Source organism: Eleutherodactylus coqui, chromosome 4, assembly GCF_035609145.1.
Source record: "Eleutherodactylus coqui strain aEleCoq1 chromosome 4, aEleCoq1.hap1, whole genome shotgun sequence".
Taxonomy (NCBI): domain Eukaryota; kingdom Metazoa; phylum Chordata; class Amphibia; order Anura; family Eleutherodactylidae; genus Eleutherodactylus; species Eleutherodactylus coqui.
The window spans coordinates 257,181,297-257,200,293 of NC_089840.1; the positions used below are offsets into that span (position 1 = coordinate 257,181,297).

At 49.1% G+C, this 18,997-nt stretch overlaps 1 protein-coding gene across 2 annotated transcripts in view; it reads left to right on the top strand.

The window, feature by feature from the left end:
* DOCK1 (dedicator of cytokinesis 1) overlaps positions 1-18,997 on the top strand; it is a 364,042-nt gene that overhangs the window by 302,495 nt on the left and 42,550 nt on the right. For both annotated transcript variants that reach the window (XM_066601145.1, XM_066601146.1), the window contains exons 39-41: positions 9,988-10,077; positions 13,976-14,080; positions 17,935-18,076. In XM_066601145.1, the coding sequence (XP_066457242.1) occupies positions 9,988-10,077; positions 13,976-14,080; positions 17,935-18,076 (337 nt within the window). The remainder of the gene's footprint in view (positions 1-9,987; positions 10,078-13,975; positions 14,081-17,934; positions 18,077-18,997) is intronic.

Genomic DNA, 18,997 nt, shown 5'->3' on the forward strand with positions numbered 1-18,997 from the left:
ACATCACATTCATTGCTTATATGACCGCTGCAGCCAGTCCTTGGTCTCAGCGGACCTGTGGGAATTTGGCAAATGAGTAGAATTCACAGTACAGTTGGGATGCGGCTTGGTACATCCGCAGGGTTATAGACAACCGGTCACATCCTTCCAACAAGCAGAATGGGTTTCATCACTTTACTTTCAGAGGCCGACACTAATCAGATGTCATGCTCATGTGTGCACGAACCGCACTTGACCACTCAGGCCAGTGATTGGCTACAGCGGGCTTATGATCGATGAACGTGATGTCATAGCTTCCTGTTTCAGTGGGGAAATCGGCAGAGGGGGCCACAGGGCCATAGGCACAGCGGAAGATTGGGTAATGGCCATTTTGGTTTTTTATGCAATCGCACTAGTCCATCTTCACATCAGATGGACGTATCTGGGTGTGGAGGAGCCTAGGGAACACTTTTGCCTGAGTGTGGTGTGCCAACAGAGGTTCCGTTATGGTTTGGGGATGTTTTACATGGCATGGTCTCGGTCCGTTGGTTGTCGTATCAGAACCATGAACACGGAGTTATGCCCTCTCATTCTAGACAATAATGTTCTGCAGACAATGTGGCAATACTCTGGAAATGGTCGGCCATACTTCCAACAAGACGACGCGCCTTGTCACAAATCCACCACTATTTTACATTAGTTTAAGATTTGGACCGGCTGCCCCCCTACTGAACATCTTTGGGACAAATTGGAACATCATGTCAGCAAATATGAACATCATCCATCTTCTTTGAGAGAACTCGCCAGATGTTTTCAGGATGAATGGAGGGAAATATCAGCTAAAGTGTATCAGATGATGGTAGAAAGTATACCACAGAGAATATCCAATATCATTGGGGCCAAAGGAGCCCCGCTAAGTATTACCATGTTATTAAACGCTACTTTTGATTCTTCTTGGGTGTCCAATTACTTTTGGTAGGATAGTGTAGATTGCTGTGGATTTGCCATGCAGAATCCACACCACAAGTCCTCTACGTCGGAATGTGGATTGTAGAAAATATTGTTTTCATTGAACTTTGCAAACTATATATATATCTGTAGAAGAACCAAAACAGGTTTCATAACATCCCGAAATCCCCAGCAGACACCTGACATTGAGCGCCAGTTCATTATGTACCTGTAAGTCCTCCTGTCACCTCTTACATATCACGGGTCCCAAGTAAAGTCCTGGAAGGGCAAAACTCCCCCTTAGGCTGCCGCTTGTGCAGCTCGTGGGGTGGAAACCAACGTGGGACATGCCATAAGACATTCTTCATCTCTCCCTAGCATGTGCCCTTGAGTGCCGTGCCGTCTGGCTGCATGTCACCGAGCGGGAAGTGAAGTCCTAATCCTCTCCAGTGCGGGTTTTGCTTTCATACCCTTGTGTTTAGTTCATCGCAGCAGCATAACCTTTCCTGCCGGATACGCTTTATATTCATTTATTTTATTGTCTTTTGCAGCAGGAAAGTAATTTTAATAAAGCTCTTTAATCCAAGGACTTTGTCGAATATTATTAAGCTCTTGTGCAGTAGCAGTGGACCAGAAATACTTGCCAGCAAAAAAAAAAAAAAAAATCTGCGCTAGAACTTTTAACCCTTCACACGAGTCCACAGAGTAGACAAAAATATGTTTTAGATCATAGATCGACTAGACTATATCGATCCAACAAGAGAGCACATAAAGGAATCCTGTGCTATGGACAGCTTTTGAAAAAGGTTAAAAAAGATAGATTTTTCACATATTGGTTAAATTAAAAAAAAAAAAAAGTTGCACTAAGTTTCGGGCTGCAATCTTTATGCCTTCATTCATTTTCAGACCTCCTGATGTTCGGTTTACAACCTGATTCTGGTTTCAGACTTTTCTCATTTGGACGTGTCCTTCCCGGTATTACATGCGTGGCCCTCCAGTTCTCCAGGGAAGGGCCGTACTGGAGACCTTGAATAGTCCGTGACATTTCTTAGTGAACTTCCCATTCATTGCAGCTACCGAAAAGCTCATGCACAATGCTGTATATCTAAGGGAGGAAGCGTGTCTCCATTTGGGCCGGCGCAGAAAAAATTCAGAAAAAAACATCTACAAATAAAAATAGAAAACCGCTCATTATTTCTCTTCTACAGACTTGCATCTCATTAATGAAGCTAAAATTTACATACAAGAGATGTTTGTTCTAAAAAAGACAAAAAATGGTACCGCGGAGACAGCAATCAGGAGAGGGTACAACTGTATGAATATATACGCTGCCTCACAGAAAAGGCCATGAAGAAATGCTTGTAATGAGACAAAGCCCAACATACATCTCCTGTGGCCCAATACCCAGGGTGGTCAGTAGAGATGAGCGAGCATACTCGCTAAGGGCAATTGCTCGATCGAGCATTGCCCTTAGCGAGTACCTGCCCGCTCGGGAGCAAAGATTCGGCAGCCGGCGGCGGGGGAGAGCAGGGAGGAACGGAGGAGAGATTTCTCTCTCCCTCTCCCCCCCCCTCCCGCTCCCCCCTGCTCAAGGCCGCAAATCACCTCTCACCCGCGCCGGAACCCGAACCTTCGCTCCCGAGCGGGGAGATACTCGCTAAGGACAATGCTCGCTTATTTCTAGTGGTCAGTAAGTAGTTGGCCACCATGCTGGGCGATGCAGTTGGTAATGTAGCGTGGCATTGATTCATGGAGTGCTGGAATACTGTCCTGTGTGGTGCTGACCATGTTCTGCTGACCATTATCCTCAGTCCATCTTTGTTAGAAGGCCGTGGGAGAGCGTTCGATCCACGTCCAATCGTATCCCATGGTTTCCTGATTGGAGAGATCTCTGGAGATCACGCCGGCCAATAGAATCGTCTTGCAAAGCATTCCTGCTGATTATTATGCGGGGCTGCTGGGAAATGGTGGATACACCTTGACGATATGGTAGTGTGCCGATGAAGATGCACGTATCGTTCTGTTGACCACTGTTCCCAAATTTGATCCACAGTTGTGACATCACAACGACATTCCTCAAAAAGTTGCCCAAAGTTGTAACAAAATCTTCACGCTGTGGCATTTTCTCTGTGGGATGTGTTCAATCACTAATATGTTTTTGTAGCATGCTTACTATTACAAATATGTCCCCTTCCATTGAACCACTTGATGCTCACATGCCTGACTCTCAAATTTGTCGAACTTCAGCTGGCGTCACGTACAAGACCCATGAGCCTTTGCAGCATGGTGTGTACATGTACATGGCATGTGCTGGCATTCTTCCCAGGCAGCAGTGCAGTTCGCCACCAGTGATGAAGCTGCTGACGCACACAGGAGGCCACAAAGGCTTATGGGTGGTGTACGGGGCGCCGGCTGAAGTTCGGTAGATTTGACATCTTGCGCATGTGACCATCAAGTGGAATGAAACATATTTTTAAGAATGAAGAATGATATCAGGAATAGCTTATCCATTCACATGTAGGGTCCACATCCGCAGAATATTTGGTTGTGATTCTGCCCCCCACAAGGCTTGCAGGGGTGGGCTGTAGTGTAGGAAGGAGACACGGCATGCCTGTTACAGTATAAAGTAGTTACTTCTGCAGAGAATGATCACCAGATGATGTAATCTTCTCACCCCATCTAAATTGTTAGCGTGTTGAGAAGATTGGGATTGGAGTGTTTTACCCCTCCCGTCTGCTGCCTATGGGGCATCTCTGTAGTAAAGTGCAGATCCAAAGTGATCGTGAAATCCCTGGAGTACAACATTATACCATAAAAGCCAGAAGAGTTTTACATGTTCAGGATCATCAAAGTCCACAATAAACGGGTTTTCTAAGACCATTGATTTTTAAATTCACTTCAAGTCTTAGCCGAATCGTCATAGTTTGTCCCCAACTCCTGCAAAGGGGCTCTGATGCTTTACAAAGCTGCAACACAACTTACTAGCCAGCCCTGCGGAACCTCTTTTAGAAGGGTGCCTCATTGAGTGATACAAGACACACTCGTCGTTTTCAGATAGGTGGGGCGTGTTGAGGTTCTGCAGCTGCTGAGGTGGGCCTTGTGAGGTTCTGCAGCAGCTGAGGCGGGCCTTGTGAGGTTCTGCAGCAGCTGACGCGTGCCTTGTGAGGTTCTGCAGTAGCTGAGGGGTGTCTTGTGAGGTTCTGCAGCAGCTGAGGGGTGTCTTGTGAGGTTCTGCAGCAGCTGAGGGGTGTCTTGTGAGGTTCTGCAGCAGCTGAGGGGTGTCTTGTGAGTTTCTGCAGCAGCTGAGGGGTGTCTTGTGAGGTTCTGCAGCTGCTGCGGTGTGTCTTGTGAGGTTCTGCAGCTGCTGAGGGGGGCCTTGTCAGGTTCTGCAGCTGCTGAGGGGGGGGGGCCTTGTCAGGTTCTGCAGCTACTGAGGGGGGCCTTGTCAGGTTCTTGCTGCTATTTTGAGATTCAGCAGAAGCTGAGGTGCGTAGCGGGAGGTGCTGCAGAGGCTGAGGTGCGTAGCGGGAGGCGCTGCAGCGGCTGAGGTGCGTAGCGGGAAGCGCTGCAGCGGCTGAGGTGCGTAGCGGGAGGCGCTACAGCGGCTGAGGTGCGTAGCGGGAGGCGCTGCAGCGGCTGAGGTGCGTAGCGGGAGGCGCTGCAGCGGCTGAGGTGCGTAGTGGGAGGCGCTGCAGCGGCTGAGGTGCGTAGCGGGAGGTGCTGCAGCGGCTGAGGTGCGTAGCGGGAGGCGCTGCAGCGGCTGAGGTGCGTAGCGGGAGGCGCTGCTGCAGCGGCTGAGGTGCGTAGCGGGAGGCGCTGCTGCAGCGGCTGAGGTGCGTAGCGGGAGGTGCTGCTGCAGCGGCTGAGGTGCGTAGCGGGAGGCGCTGCTGCAGCGGCTGAGGTGCGTAGCGGGAGGCGCTGCTGCAGCGGCTGAGGTGCGTAGCGGGAAATGCTGCAGCGGCTGAGGTGCGTAGCGGGAGGCGCTGCTGCAGCGGCTGAGGTGCGTAGCGGAAGGCGCGGCTGAGGTGCGTAGCGGGAGGCGCTGCTGCAGCGGCTGAGGTGCGTAGCGGGAGGCGCTGCTGCAGCGGCTGAGGTGCGTAGCGGGAGGCGCTGCTGCAGCGGCTGAGGTGCGTAGCGGGAAATGCTGCAGCGGCTGAGGTGCGTAGCGGGAAATGCTGCAGCGGCTGAGGTGCGTAGCGGGAAGTGCTGCAGCGGCTGAGGTGCGTAGCGGGAGGTGCTGCTGCAGCGGCTGAGGTGGCGTAGCGGGAGGTGCTGCAGCGGCTGAGGTGCGTAGCGGGAGGCGCTGCTGCAGCGGCTGAGGTGCGTAGCGGGAGGCGCTGCTGCAGCGGCTGAGGTGCGTAGCCGGAGGTGCTGCTGCAGCGGCTGAGGTGCGTAGCGGGAGGCGCTGCTGCAGCGGCTGAGGTGCGTAGCGGGAGGCGCTGCTGCAGCGGCTGAGGTGCGTAGCGGGAAATGCTGCAGCGGCTGAGGTGCGTAGCGGGAAATGCTGCAGCGGCTGAGGTGCGTAGCGGGAAGTGCTGCAGCGGCTGAGGTGCGTAGCGGGAGGTGCTGCTGCAGCGGCTGAGGTGGCGTAGCGGGAGGTGCTGCAGTGGCTGAGGTGCGTAGCGGGAGGCGCTGCTGCAGCGGCTGAGGTGCGCAGCGGGAGGCGCTGCTGCAGCGGCTGAGGTGCGTAGCCGGAGGCGCTGCTGCAGCGGCTGAGGTGCGTAGCGGGAGGCGCTGCTGCAGCGGCTGAGGTGCGTAGCGGGAGGCGCTGCTGCAGCGGCTGAGGTGCGTAGCGGGAGGCGCTGCTGCAGCGGCTGAGGTGCGTAGCGGGAAATGCTGCAGCGGCTGAGGTGCGTAGCGGGAAATGCTGCAGCGGCTGAGGTGCGTAGCGGGAAGTGCTGCAGCGGCTGAGGTGCGTAGCGGGAGGTGCTGCTGCAGCGGCTGAGGTGGCGTAGCGGGAGGCGCTGCTGCAGCGGCTGAGGTGCGTAGCGGGAGGCGCTGCTGCAGCGGCTGAGGTGCGTAGCGGGAGGCGCTGCTGCAGCGGCTGAGGTGCGTAGCCGGAGGCGCTGCTGCAGCGGCTGAGGTGCGTAGCGGGAGGCGCTGCTGCAGCGGCTGAGGTGCGTAGCGGGAGGCGCTGCTGCAGCGGCTGAGGTGCGTAGCGGGAAATGCTGCAGCGGCTGAGGTGCGTAGCGGGAAGTGCTGCAGCGGCTGAGGTGCGTAGCGGGAAGTGCTGCAGCGGCTGAGGTGCGTAGCGGGAGGTGCTGCTGCAGCAGCTGAGGCACGGCTCATCTCTGTATAACCTGTCCTCACACTGTGTTGATTCTAGGACTACATGGGAGGTCTCCGTGGATTATACGGCTATAGTCCAGCCCGCACATGCTGTAATCCTCATCAGATTATTACTGCCCCCCCCCCCCTGTTTCTAAGAGCGGCCCGCAGGATAGTCAACTCTGTGACCATTTCTCACCAGGACGGTTCTTCTATTACCGGGATCCATGACAAAGGGAGCGAGCGTTACGTAATGGAGATGGCAATCGCATTGAGATGTGCTTTGTAGTGACAGACGGCCATCTATCACGTATTCCCTCTTGCCCGATGCTAATCCACTTTTGCTTGTACATCTCTATCGCTTTCCCCGGATTACTCTGCACCCGGCCGTCTCTCCCAACATGCAGCATAACGCTCGTCGTTACCTGTTTTAATCTTATCACATTCGCTCTGACATTTGAGAATATGGCAATCCTTTAGGGTCTTTGATCATACTTACACGAAGAGCGACGCTGCCGCCCCGCATTACGGAGGATGAGTGATTGATGGCTGCAATCCCCACAGGCAATAAAGGAGAATAGACAACACTCTGCCAAGCGTCCAGGTTACTCCGGCGACTTGACATTTTGACTGTTCTCATTACATAACATCCACCTGAAAAGTAAATGTAAGGAATTCTACATCTCTTGAAGTTTCAATGAGACGGCTCCGTAGTCCCCGTGGCCTTTTGTCTACTCCCACGTAGCCGCTTTGTGTAGATTCCCACGTTTTACGAAGATCGCGGCTTGCGATAACGATCTGCTGGCACTAATGACGTCTTTAGGATGTCTCCGTACTGTTTACACATCAACACTGCCTCCCCACCGCCACAAACGAGTGGGATCAGTATGGCGGGGCATGAGTGATTGCTATGTAAGCGATTCTCTAATATAATCTCCATTTATATCTGTTTTGGGGGAATTTCCTGTTGCCCTTCTCCTCGTCAGACCGCAGTGAGCATGGGTTTGGATGGAGGGGTAGTCAAGCATGCACTCTTCTTTATTCCAGGTTGTAAGGGGACAGTTGCCTAATAACATGTAAAAACTTTGTATTTGTGATTAATATGTTATCACAGGAGACCTCTCATAGAGGGTCAGATACTTTTCACAGCACTGTTACATTTTTCTTCTTGCTGTACCGGGCGTACATACTATTTTAGCATGTTAGACCAAACCTATCTTTAAAAATGCAGGCTTTTAATCTTGATAGCTTGTGAATGGGACTTTGAGAAAATAATTGTAATGCACAAGACCCAGCAAAGGTAATTAAGACAGGCCTCAAAATGAATACAGACACCATACAGGAGAATTCATTCAGACCTCAGATGTCAAACCCCACAATAAGTTTGGACTCCAGACCCCGCAACTATTCTGACCAACACACCAGACCCCTGGAGACATACCTCTTCACCAGTAATTGTACTGACATCTAGAGCTTCACTGTATCGCTTCCCACACTGTAATAATCACATCCAGAGCTCCACAATAACCGTTCCCTTCACCCACAGTAATCAGATCCAGAGCTCCACCATAATCCTCCCCCCACCCACAGTAATCACATCCAGAGCTGCACCATAATCCTCCCCCCACCCACAGTAATCACATCCAGAGCTCCACCATAATCCTTCCCACACCCCCAGTAATCACATCCGGAGCTCCACCATAATCCTTCCCCCACCCACAGTAATCACATCCAGAGCTGCACCATAATCCTCCCCCCACCCACAGTAATCACATCCAGAGCTGCACCATAATCCTCCCCCCACCCACAGTAATCACATCCAGAGCTCCACCATAATCCTTCCCACACCCACAGTAATCACATCCAGAGCTCCACCATAATCCTTCCCCCACCCACAGTAATCACATCCAGGGCTCCACCATAATCCCCCCCCCACCCAGAGTACTCAAATTCAGGGCTCCACCATAATCCTTCCCCCACCAACAGTAATCACATTCAGAGCTCCACCATAATCCTTCCCCCACCCACAGTAATCACATCCAGGGCTCCACCATAATCCTCCCCCCACCCAGAGTACTCACATTCAGAGCTCCACCATAATCCTCCCCCTACCCACAGTAATCACATGCAGATCTGCACCATAATCCACCCCCCACCCACAGTAATCACATCCAGAGCTCCACCATAATCCTTCCCCCACCCACAGTAATCACATCCAGAGCTCCACCATAATCCTTCCCCCAACAACAGTAATCACATCTAGAGCTCCACCATAATCCTTCCCCCACCCACAGTAATCACATCCAGGGCTCCACCATAATCCTCCCCCCACCCAGAGTACTCACATTCAGGGCTCCACCATAATCCTCCCCCCACCCAGAGTACTCACATTCAGGGCTCCACCATAATCCTCCCCCCACCCAGAGTACTCACATCCAAAGTTTTACTATTCTCCCAACTTGCAGTAATCACATCTAGAGTGCCACCATGCCTCTCCTCCCTCCCGTGGTAATCACATCCTGAGTTCCAGCATTCTCCATACCAAGAGTAAGCACATCCAGAGCTTCACCATAAGCCTTCCGCCCCAACCACAGAAATCGCATCCAGAGCTTCGCCATATCCCTTCCTCCACTCACAATATTAATATTGATTGCTCCACTATTCTTCCCACCCACAGTAGTATTCACAACCAGAGTTTTACCATTCTCCCCTCCTAGTAATCCCATTCAGAGCTTCAACATAACCCTTCCACCACCCCTACAGTAATCCTATCGATGGCTCCACTATTATTCCCACCCACAGGAGGATTCACAACCAGAGTTTTACCATTCTCCCTTCCTAGTAATCCCATCCAGCACTTCAGCAGAATCCTTTCCCCACCTGCAGTAATCACATCCAGGGCCCCATCATTGCCCCCAATAATCCAGAGAGCCAATTAGAACTATCAATTGCAACAGAAGGATAATGGCAGCACTGACAGTGAGACTGATTGACTGACTAACAACCACTAACTCCCCCCCCCCCCCCCATCCTAATCTCTGGGATCCTGGGGGGCACTGCAAGTAGAAGAGCTCAGTCTGCAGCACATCTGCTAGACTCAATGTTTTTCCTTAAGCCCCCTCAAAAAAGAAAACTTGTCACCTCAGGCGGTAACTGCTGCATTGGGATATGTTAACACGGGGTAAAAGGGCTGCGGAATGACCACAGCGGAAAATTCTGCAGCAGTTCCACATTCAAAACGCAGTCAAATTTCATATAATTTGTACGGATTTTGACTATCCGCTAGATATCCGCAGCTGATTTCAGCAGATACAGCGCCCCCTATCACTTTGCAGTGCTTGCGCGGTAAGCGCGCTCCAGCAAGTGCAAAGCCGCTGGTCAGTTATTGCCACTTTCACAACGTTTCTGCCGTGTGTGAACATGCCCATAGGGTGTAAGAGGGAATGTTAACCATTTAATGTTACGCAATGTCCTCAGATTATTATATTGTATGATATGTTAAATGATGTTGTGCGTGGATTGTCATTTCAATGACCACGGAGTCCGGAAGACCATTAGAAATGATCATCAGCTCATATTATTATACTTAAAACTCGCTGTACTTTATAGGCAAGTTCTGTGCCATGTTGGAAGGAGCGCTCCTGTGCATTTTTATATGGGGCAGGTAGAATTTGGGTTACTGCCTTGTAGAATTGCACTAAGGATTGGCGGGCTAATAATCTATCCCAGTGCTTCGTCATAATAGAGCAAGAATGATCAATGACTTCATATATCTGTATTCTCTCTACTCAGATGTGGGAAGAAGCCATCACCCTGGGCAAAGAACTGGCGGAGCAATATGAAAATGAAATGTTTGATTATGAGCAGTTGAGTGAATTACTGGTAAGTTGTTAAGGTTATCGGTTTATTTTTAAGCCTTTTTTATATCCATTTTTTATCAGTGCAGCCAATACTAATCATTATTTGATATCTATTGTGAAGAACCTAGGGGGAACTAGCTGGGCACAGTCCTGTTTAGATGGTGTCCTGTCTTCTGCCCTGGTTCTATTTTATTTCTTGATATATCGATTCCAATGACTAAAGGTTTTCTTGGAATTAAAGTTCATTTTTTTAACTTGAAGATTTTCTTAATCCCCTGCATATATGCAGTTACATGATCACATTATGGCTTCCTGCAACCTCCACTAGGGGGAGCTCACTATATATGAATTATACATGGAACTCCATAAAAAATGCTATCTTTTCTCCTAGACCAGGGGTGTCAAACTCATCTTCACCGAGGGCCACATCAGGTTTTTGGTGGCCTTCAAAGGGCCGATTGTAAGACAGTATAGTAAGGGCCCGTTCACAAAAGCGTATTTGCGCACATAATATGCAGTGAATAGAAGCCATTGATGTCAATGAGTCATTCACATGATGGATATTCTCACACAGCATGACCTATTTTGTTGCGTACTATGCACCCCGATAGGCCATTGAAGTGAATGGGCCGTGCAAATATGTGGTGAATGCGCAGGAAACCTGTGTATTCACTGGACATTTGCGCACAATTTCAGTGGGCCCATCTGCCTTCTTTTTTGCGTGCCCAAATATACAGGGATAAGTGGTTTTCGATTGCACAAATACGCTGCGTATTTGTGCGACCGAAATAAGATTACACACGTATGAACGAGCCCTAATAGCGACCCCCACAGTGGCTCCAGTAGTAACAGGGTACCCCACAGTTGCCCCAGTAGTAATAGCCCCTCAACAATATTAACCCCCCCCCCTCAGCAATATTAACCCCCCCCTCAGCAATATTAACCCCCCCCCTCAGCAATATTAACCCCCCCCTCAGCAATATTAACCCCCCCCCTCAGCAATATTAACCCCCCCCCCTCAGCAATATTAACCCCCCCCCTCAGCAATATTAACCCCCCTCAGCAATATTAACCCCCCCCTCAGCAATATTAACCCCCCCTCAGCAATATTAACCCCCCCCCCTCAGCAATATTAACCCCCCCCCCTCAGCAATATTAACCCCCCCCCCTCAGCAATATTAACCCCCCCCCCCCTCAGCAATATTAACCCCCCCCCCCCCTCAGCAATATTAACCCCCCCCCCTCAGCAATATTAACCCCCCCCCCCCCTCGGCAATATTAACCCCCCCCCTCGGCAATATTAACCCCCCCCTCCCCCTTGGCAATATTAACCCCCCCCCCTCAGCAATATTAACCCCCCCCCCCTCAGCAATATTAACCCCCCCCCTCAGCAATATTAACCCCTCCCCCCCAGCTATATTAACTCCTCCCCCCCAGCTATATTAACTCCCCCCTCAGCAATATTAACCCCCCCAGCAATATTAAACTCCCCCCCCCCCCCCCCCCCAGCAATATTAAACTCCCCCCCCTCCCCCTCAGTAATATTAACCCACCTTCAGCAATATTAAACTCCCCACCCCCCAACCCATATGCTTACCTCTCCCTTGCTGTCAGCGCCGCGCCCCCTCTGCTCGCGCTGAGTCCGGCTGCACACTGACGTCAGTGTGTGCGCCCGGCACTCTTCCTCCCCGAGTCCTCTCCTGCGGGACTAATGAGCAGGGGACTCGGGAGGAGGATCCTGGCTGCACACTGACGTCAGTGTGCGCAAGGATCAGCGGTAACAGCGCGATTACCAGCGGGGAGCTGCAGCACCCCAGCTGGTAATCGCTGCAGTGGTGAGCGGCGTCGGCACGCCACGGGCCACGGAAAACAAGGCAGCGGGCTGGATTCGGAGTCCATTCTATTTACAACTCTATGAAAGAGTGTGCGCAACGCAATCTGCAAAGAGTCACATCTTTGGCGGCTGACAGCAAGGGAACCAAGGACCAGGTGAGTATAAAATATACATCCCCGATCCTGTCGCCTCCCGTTACAGCACCGTATCTTAGTTTATGGTGCTGTAGGGAGGTGACAGGTTCCTTGTAAGCATAATTTACACCAGAAGGGGGAGTAAATTAAACCTGATAACAGCTGGCGTAGATGTCTTTTTATGCACATGGATGGCCTTAGATACGCCTAATGTATTAAAGGGATATTTTTATCTAGACCATTCTCACCCACTTATAGAGTAATGGTAAATATACTTGCCACTTGACTAAAAATGATTCTTGTTATGTTATGCCATACCGTTCCCCCTCATTCCTCTGCCGACGTGCCGTTCCATTCAGTGGCTTCAGACATGACTCAGAATGGCACATCATCGATTGTGTCAGCCGGGAAGAAGGGCCCTATGTTTTCGCCCATCCTCATTTGGAGATGCATGCGCACATTATCCCTACCACTGCGCATGTGCCAGCACCGCCGCAACTGGCTGCCAGCACCAAAGAAAGTGAAAGCCAAAGAAGTAAAGAAACTCTGTAATGGCTTGGTGAATCGTGAGACTGACAGAACAATTGTACAGCTTGTCAGAAGTAGTTCTTAGTATCAAGGAGCCATAACAGCACTAAATGACAGGTTTTTAACTTTTGCTAAGGTAACCGGTGCACCCCTTTACAAGGCATGCATCTCCTAATACATTAGGCACATATTACCAGTCTTCATAAATTCTCCCCATATTGTTTTAATCCATGTCAATGAAGAGGGTTTTGAGTTCCGTATCCGAAAAACAAAGCAAACATAAAGGGATTTTCCATCAGCAGAAATTCTTACTTTGAAGGTTGCACACCCAATATGGAAATGTGCCATCTCGAGTCAATGAGGCAGCGCCATCGTCCCTCCAAGTCAGCGCATCACCGCCTAAATCTGGATTTCCTCCATCTAGCCACCACCTCCTGACATCAGTGCTGGTAAAGCTGAGATCTGTCGAATATGCTGTACATCCCCTCCTGCCGCACCATGAAGCGAGGTGTGTACACTTTGACTTCACCGACACATACAGCAGAAGCCGCGGCCGGAGGGGCAGTCCGCACCATTACAAGATTACAGTGCTACCTAGGCTGACATTAATACACAGAGTGATGATGGGCGGGCGGAGAGGCGGGTTTTGGGCAGTGACGCGCTGACTCGGAGGGGTGGTGCACCACTTCTTGGACTCCAGATGGGGCATTTTCTAACTTGGCACACAACCTTCAAGTCGTATTTACATGGCCAAGAGCGAGTGGCTCCTGAGGTTCTTGGGCCCAACTCGCATCGCACACGGACATCCAGGAGATCGCACATTGTAAGCCCTGTTCTCGCACAATAATAGGACATGCTGTGATTTTTCGATTTCGCTCTATTGGTGCGAAGAAAAAATCACTCATATGCATTAACCCATTAAAAATAATGGGTTATTACAACGCGCAAATTCTGTGCTTCTCACAATCGCACCGAACTGGCGCGTTATTCTCCCCCGTGTGAATACAGCCTCAAAGCAAGAATTTCTGCAAAAAAATACGCTTGTGTCATAATGCCTAATTCTGCGGTGGCTTTTGAAGTCACAGGTTTCCTGGAAAGAACTGAATCTGCGCCAAATTCCAGACCTAAGAAGGAAATCCTGCTAAAAGGTGTCCGTTCATTTTAAGGCTAGGCGATGACTAATAAATTAGAGTGTCTGGGCGGCGGTAAACATGATGTTGCAGGGAAATAGGATTTTAATGTTTAACGACTGCTGTGCGATGCAGCTTACTGAACATTGCTGGCGCCTGAAGTGGCGTCTAATCCAGCCTGTTCCTCTAATAGGAGGGTTTCTCCTGGCAGCCCCCGCAGACCGCCGCTCTACAACATCTACTTATTACAATCCAAGTTTCTTCTTTCTTATCATAGTTTTCTTTTCATTGCAGAAAAAACAAGCGCAGTTTTTTGAAAACATCGTGAAAGTTATCCGGCCAAAACCCGACTACTTTGCCGTTGGATATTTCGGACAAGGATTCCCCACGTTCCTCAGGGTACATTTAAAATTAATGTGGAATCCGTTTATACTGCAGTCTGCCTGGTGGTGCATGGGCTGAGGAGGAAAGCTGCTTCCAGGCACTGTACTAATCTAAGTTTACTTGCTTTATGTGCTGTATGTGACTGCAGAACACGTAAGTACGCTCCGCCTCCGTGCCCTTATACTGTATGTCATGTCCTAAAATAACAAGAGGAAAGGGAAAGGGCCACCAGTTATTATGGAAGTTCCTGTCTGCTGCCCTTTTTCTTTGCAGCGCCTACAACTGGACTGCAAAGAAAAAGTTGTATTGCGTGCAGCCATTTTATTAAATGGTTGACCATTTGGAGCCCCATCTATGAAGTCCATATGACCTAATAGGGTAGACTGGGGTTTTCAAGAGGTCTTTTACTGCTGTCCTCAGGATAGGTCATTATTAGTTTAACAGCGGGGATCCACTACTCTCAGGATCCCCGTCGATCAGCTAATCCTCTTGCCCACTATCTTTGCAGTGGGAATGAACATCATCATCGATGATCAGGGCCAGAAATGTAATAGATTGCTTCACTTCCATTGAAATCAGTGTGAATGATGCCTCCTTTTAAACCTAAGATGCCAGAAGTGTAATAGGAGGCATCTCCCCCATTAAAATCAGTGGGAGTGAAGTGGTCTATTACACTTCCAGCCCTGACTACCGTTGATAACATCCAGCCCCGTTGCAGTGACAGCGAGACGAAGGATCAGTTGACCGTCGGGGACCCTGAGAAGTGTACCCCTTCCGATCAACTATTGATGACTTCTCCTAAGGACAGTTCATCAATAGTAAATGCCCGGAATACCCCTTTTAATGACCAAATAGAATATTTAATTCGGCATATAGACAAGACAAGGATATATGAAAGCTGTAAGCCTAACAATCTATTATCTGACCATTATCAGTCCCAACTTCCCCATTAACATGCACTTTCAGCTCTGTTCCCACTGCAGTAGAGGTTGCATGTGTCCCTACCTCCTCCTCACTGAGCCCCCCGTAGTGAGGACGAGATGACAATACGTATGGCCACTCCATTCAATTCTGTATTCTACTATCTCTGGCAATTCCATTGAAATGAATTGAGTGGCAGCATGCTTGGTCGCTAATCCGTTCCAACACCTCCTTGCTGCAGAGGATGGGGGCAGGGGTGGACTCCATTTTTCAGAATAGTGGAGTCCCAGGAGTGAGATCCTCACTGATCAGACTTGTATTCCCTATCCTCTGGATGGATAAGTTGATTCTAGGATAACCCCTCTAACTGTGATGCATGAACCCCCTACTCCTTTCCCATCTGTGATAGGGGGAAATTCCTAAGCGTTAAAAAAAAAATGCACTTGCTCAAAGTCTTGCAACTTTTCTGTCCTTTTATACCGCCTTTGCCACTTTTACAAAAAGTTGGCAGGAAGGGGTGGAATCGCTTACAACCAATCAAATTCACTATAACTTAGGCCAGAATCGGGCGTAAATTCCAGCAAAAAGCTACAGCAGCTTTTACCGATTGCAACAAGTGGCGCATGTTGTGCCAAGTTCCAACCAATGTATTACGCCTCTTATTACATTTAGCGCATTTCACGTCCCTTATTTAAGACCGACTTGTATAAAAAAACGTTCTACAATAAATCTGCCCACGATGTATCACTAGGTTCTATGGACGGAGGAGGCCTCTACGGGTCCACATGGTGCCATCATGAGCTCGGGACTAGAGATAAGCGAGTATACTCGCTAAAGGCAATTGCTCGAGCGAGCATTGCCCTTAGCGAGTACCTGCCCGTTCGAGACCAAAGGTTCGGGTGCCGGCGTGGGGGAGCGGTGAGTAGCGGCAGTCAGCAGGGGGGAGAGAGGGAGAGAGATCTCCCCTCCGTTCCGCCCCGCAGCTCCCTGCCCGCCGCCGCCACCCGAACCTTTTGCCTCGAGCGGGCAGGTACTCGCTAAGGGCAATGCTCGCTTGAGCAATTGCCTTTAGCGAGTATACTCGCTCATCCCTACTCGGGACCCCCTACTGTTACCAGCCTGCAGGGGGGGCCTCTAACGCAGTAGAATCAATCCCACCATACTATTAAGAGCATCCAGGTGTCTCCGCAGCTTCCATATTGCGGCTGTCAGCGGCGAGCCGAGATTTGCAGAGCATTGAAATTCATAGCTGTTCAGTCCAACAAGCAATTTTCCGGCTTAGACACATTATGTGTGTAGTAAAAGAGTGAATAATGCAAACGGCGAACTGCGTTTTAAAGATCTTTATTAATCTAGGGCTGGTTTCTCTTCACGAGCCAGTGGGTCTGCGTTTGTGCGGAAATGCATTTATTGCGTTTTCCACCGGCTGGGCAGGGGGGTCATGCTGTCACTGCTGTACATTAGCCGGGGAACAGTTATGTTTCATCGCCTGTTTAATGCATTGCTGACAAAGAGTTTGGGTTTTAAAACCAGCTTTCCTCGCCCCTTTTATTTCAATTTGTCTTTTGGCACCCTTGTCAATAATTTACTTTCATGCTTTTACGTTTGATGAATTTACCTTACATAACTTACGCCGCCGCATCAGAACCTTAATGTTTTTTGATAGTGTGTACAGAAGCTGCAAGTTATAAATTGCACAGAAGTAGGTCAGCAAAAGTAGGAATCCATTGCCTGCTGGCAATCTTATTAAAACTATAATACCCTGTTTTGTTTCTGCCAGCCTTGCCACTAATATTGAGCTGCAAACATTAAATAAAGGTCACATGGGCAGTCACGGTAATGTCTGCTGGCTGCTCGTATTAGCGCAGTTTGATTCCCTGATGGAAGAAAAAAAAAGAGTCGTTCCTGCTTTCGACTTGCTAAATGGGACGCACACAGACCGGTCGTATGGCCATTAACAGCTAGCATGCTTAGTCGTTACTAAATGGGCTTTTCCCACTCATGCTCATTTCTTGTAATGGAAAGCGACGTCTTACAGTGTGTGGCGGGCATCCAGCAGAGCTACGGGCACCTGACCATGTGCTGCCAATGTCTTATCTTGGCACTTGCATGCACCCCAAGTCTAGAGATGGCTGAGGAACCATAATGCAACCCGAGGAAGAGATACATCAATCAGTACATCAGATCAATGTATAGTTTAATAAGTTTCACAGCTCAGTCCTTAAAGGAAATTGTCATATCCTATGGCCACCATAAATTTAAAGGGGCTGTCCAGGACTTGATTCTATTGATAACCTTTCTTTGGGATAGGTCATCAGTAGATTATAATCGGTGAGGGTCCGTCGCTTGTGATGGCCGCCAATCAACTGATTTTGGCACCGCTCTTAGTACGGACAGTGCAAGAAGCAGATACTGCCATCTGTATTGCAGTGGCCTAGTTTGGTACTAGAAGCAGTGCTGACTTTGAATTCTGTGGGAGCTGCCAATACAGACTGTAGAGTTTGCTTTCTGTACTGTCTAGACTGACAGCAGTGCTGGGAATCAGCTGATTGGGGGATCCTAAACGGTAGGCCCCTGATGATCTTCTATTGATGACCTATCCCAAGGATAGATCAGTAGAAAAAAAATCCCCAAAGTCCTGGACAACCCCTTTTAAGTTTTTTGGACCTCTGAGATAGGGGTCGCAAGAGGGCCCGTGGATATGCTTTTTATATGTACCCCACTCTCTCTTCCTTCACTGTGAAGGGGAGCTGGGTAAGTATAAAAAGCACCCCTTCCTTCCCCAACTTCACGGCCCCTGTCCTATGAGGCCATAAACTTAGTTCACTATGCTCATAGGTGGGGCAGGTTTCCTTTAAACAGGGGTGAGTGAAAAAGAATGACATTTGTCTCTATGAACAGTGTTTGGTTTGCGACCTCTTAAATGTGTGTTTCTTCTGTACTTTCAGAATAAAGTCTTCATTTACAGGGGTAAGGAATACGAGCGGCGTGAAGACTTTGAGGCTCGACTTTTAACTCAGTTTCCCAATGCAGAGAAGATGAAAACAACATCACCGCCAGGCGATGACATTAGGAGTTCTTCTGGACAATGTATCCTTAATCAATCATCACACTTTTGAACAAATTTGGGCTCATGTGATGGCCAATGTGATATCTAGCAAAAGTGGAAATCACTTTATTTACTTAAAATGACATTTTTGTACTGAAAAATCACTGTACACTATAGTGCTGGCCACCAGGGGGCTCCCTTCCTTCTAATTTGCTGCCCATTACCTGTTATGTGAAGTTGCATTTTAAGAACTGAAGGGAGGCTCTGCTTGTTGTCATCTCACTCTGCCCATAGAAGCCTAAGGGGAGGAGGAGGGAGCTGCTAAAAGGAGGCAGAAACGGAGATGATCACAAAGAAGCTGCTCCAGCTAATAAATGTTTACTATTTCACAGTTGCCAAAGTCACATCTACACTGCTCAGTACTGCTATATAATGTCATCCATGCTGCTGGTACTTAAGAGTGTGCTAAAGAAAGCTAGAGAAGAACTCCTATGTGTGCAGCTTATAGTAGTCTCCATAGCAACTAGTCTACACCCAACATCTCAAGTAAGACTTAGATTTAGAGAGAGCCTACAGAGGGGAAAACTATATACAAGTCATATAATGACTGGAAATAGGGGTATTCCTTGTTTGCACATATGGCAATGTATTCTGAAAAGCCACCTAAAAGTGCGGGTACACTTTTTAAAGGTTCTTACAGGATAGAACTAGACCATGTCTACATGGCCTTCCCATGAGGAGGACAGGACTGAAGCACATTTTTTAATACTGAGACATGTTTAATATAATAGAGAGAGGAATAGGGTTTGTTCCTCTTAAGATGTGAAACAAACCAAGATTCTTCCTATCTCTTCTATAATATGTGGAGGACCAGAATTTGTTCCTCTCACGATGTAGACTGGATTGAGGTGTGTTTTCACCCATAAAGGAGAGAAGACAAGGATAATCTCCCATGATATGAG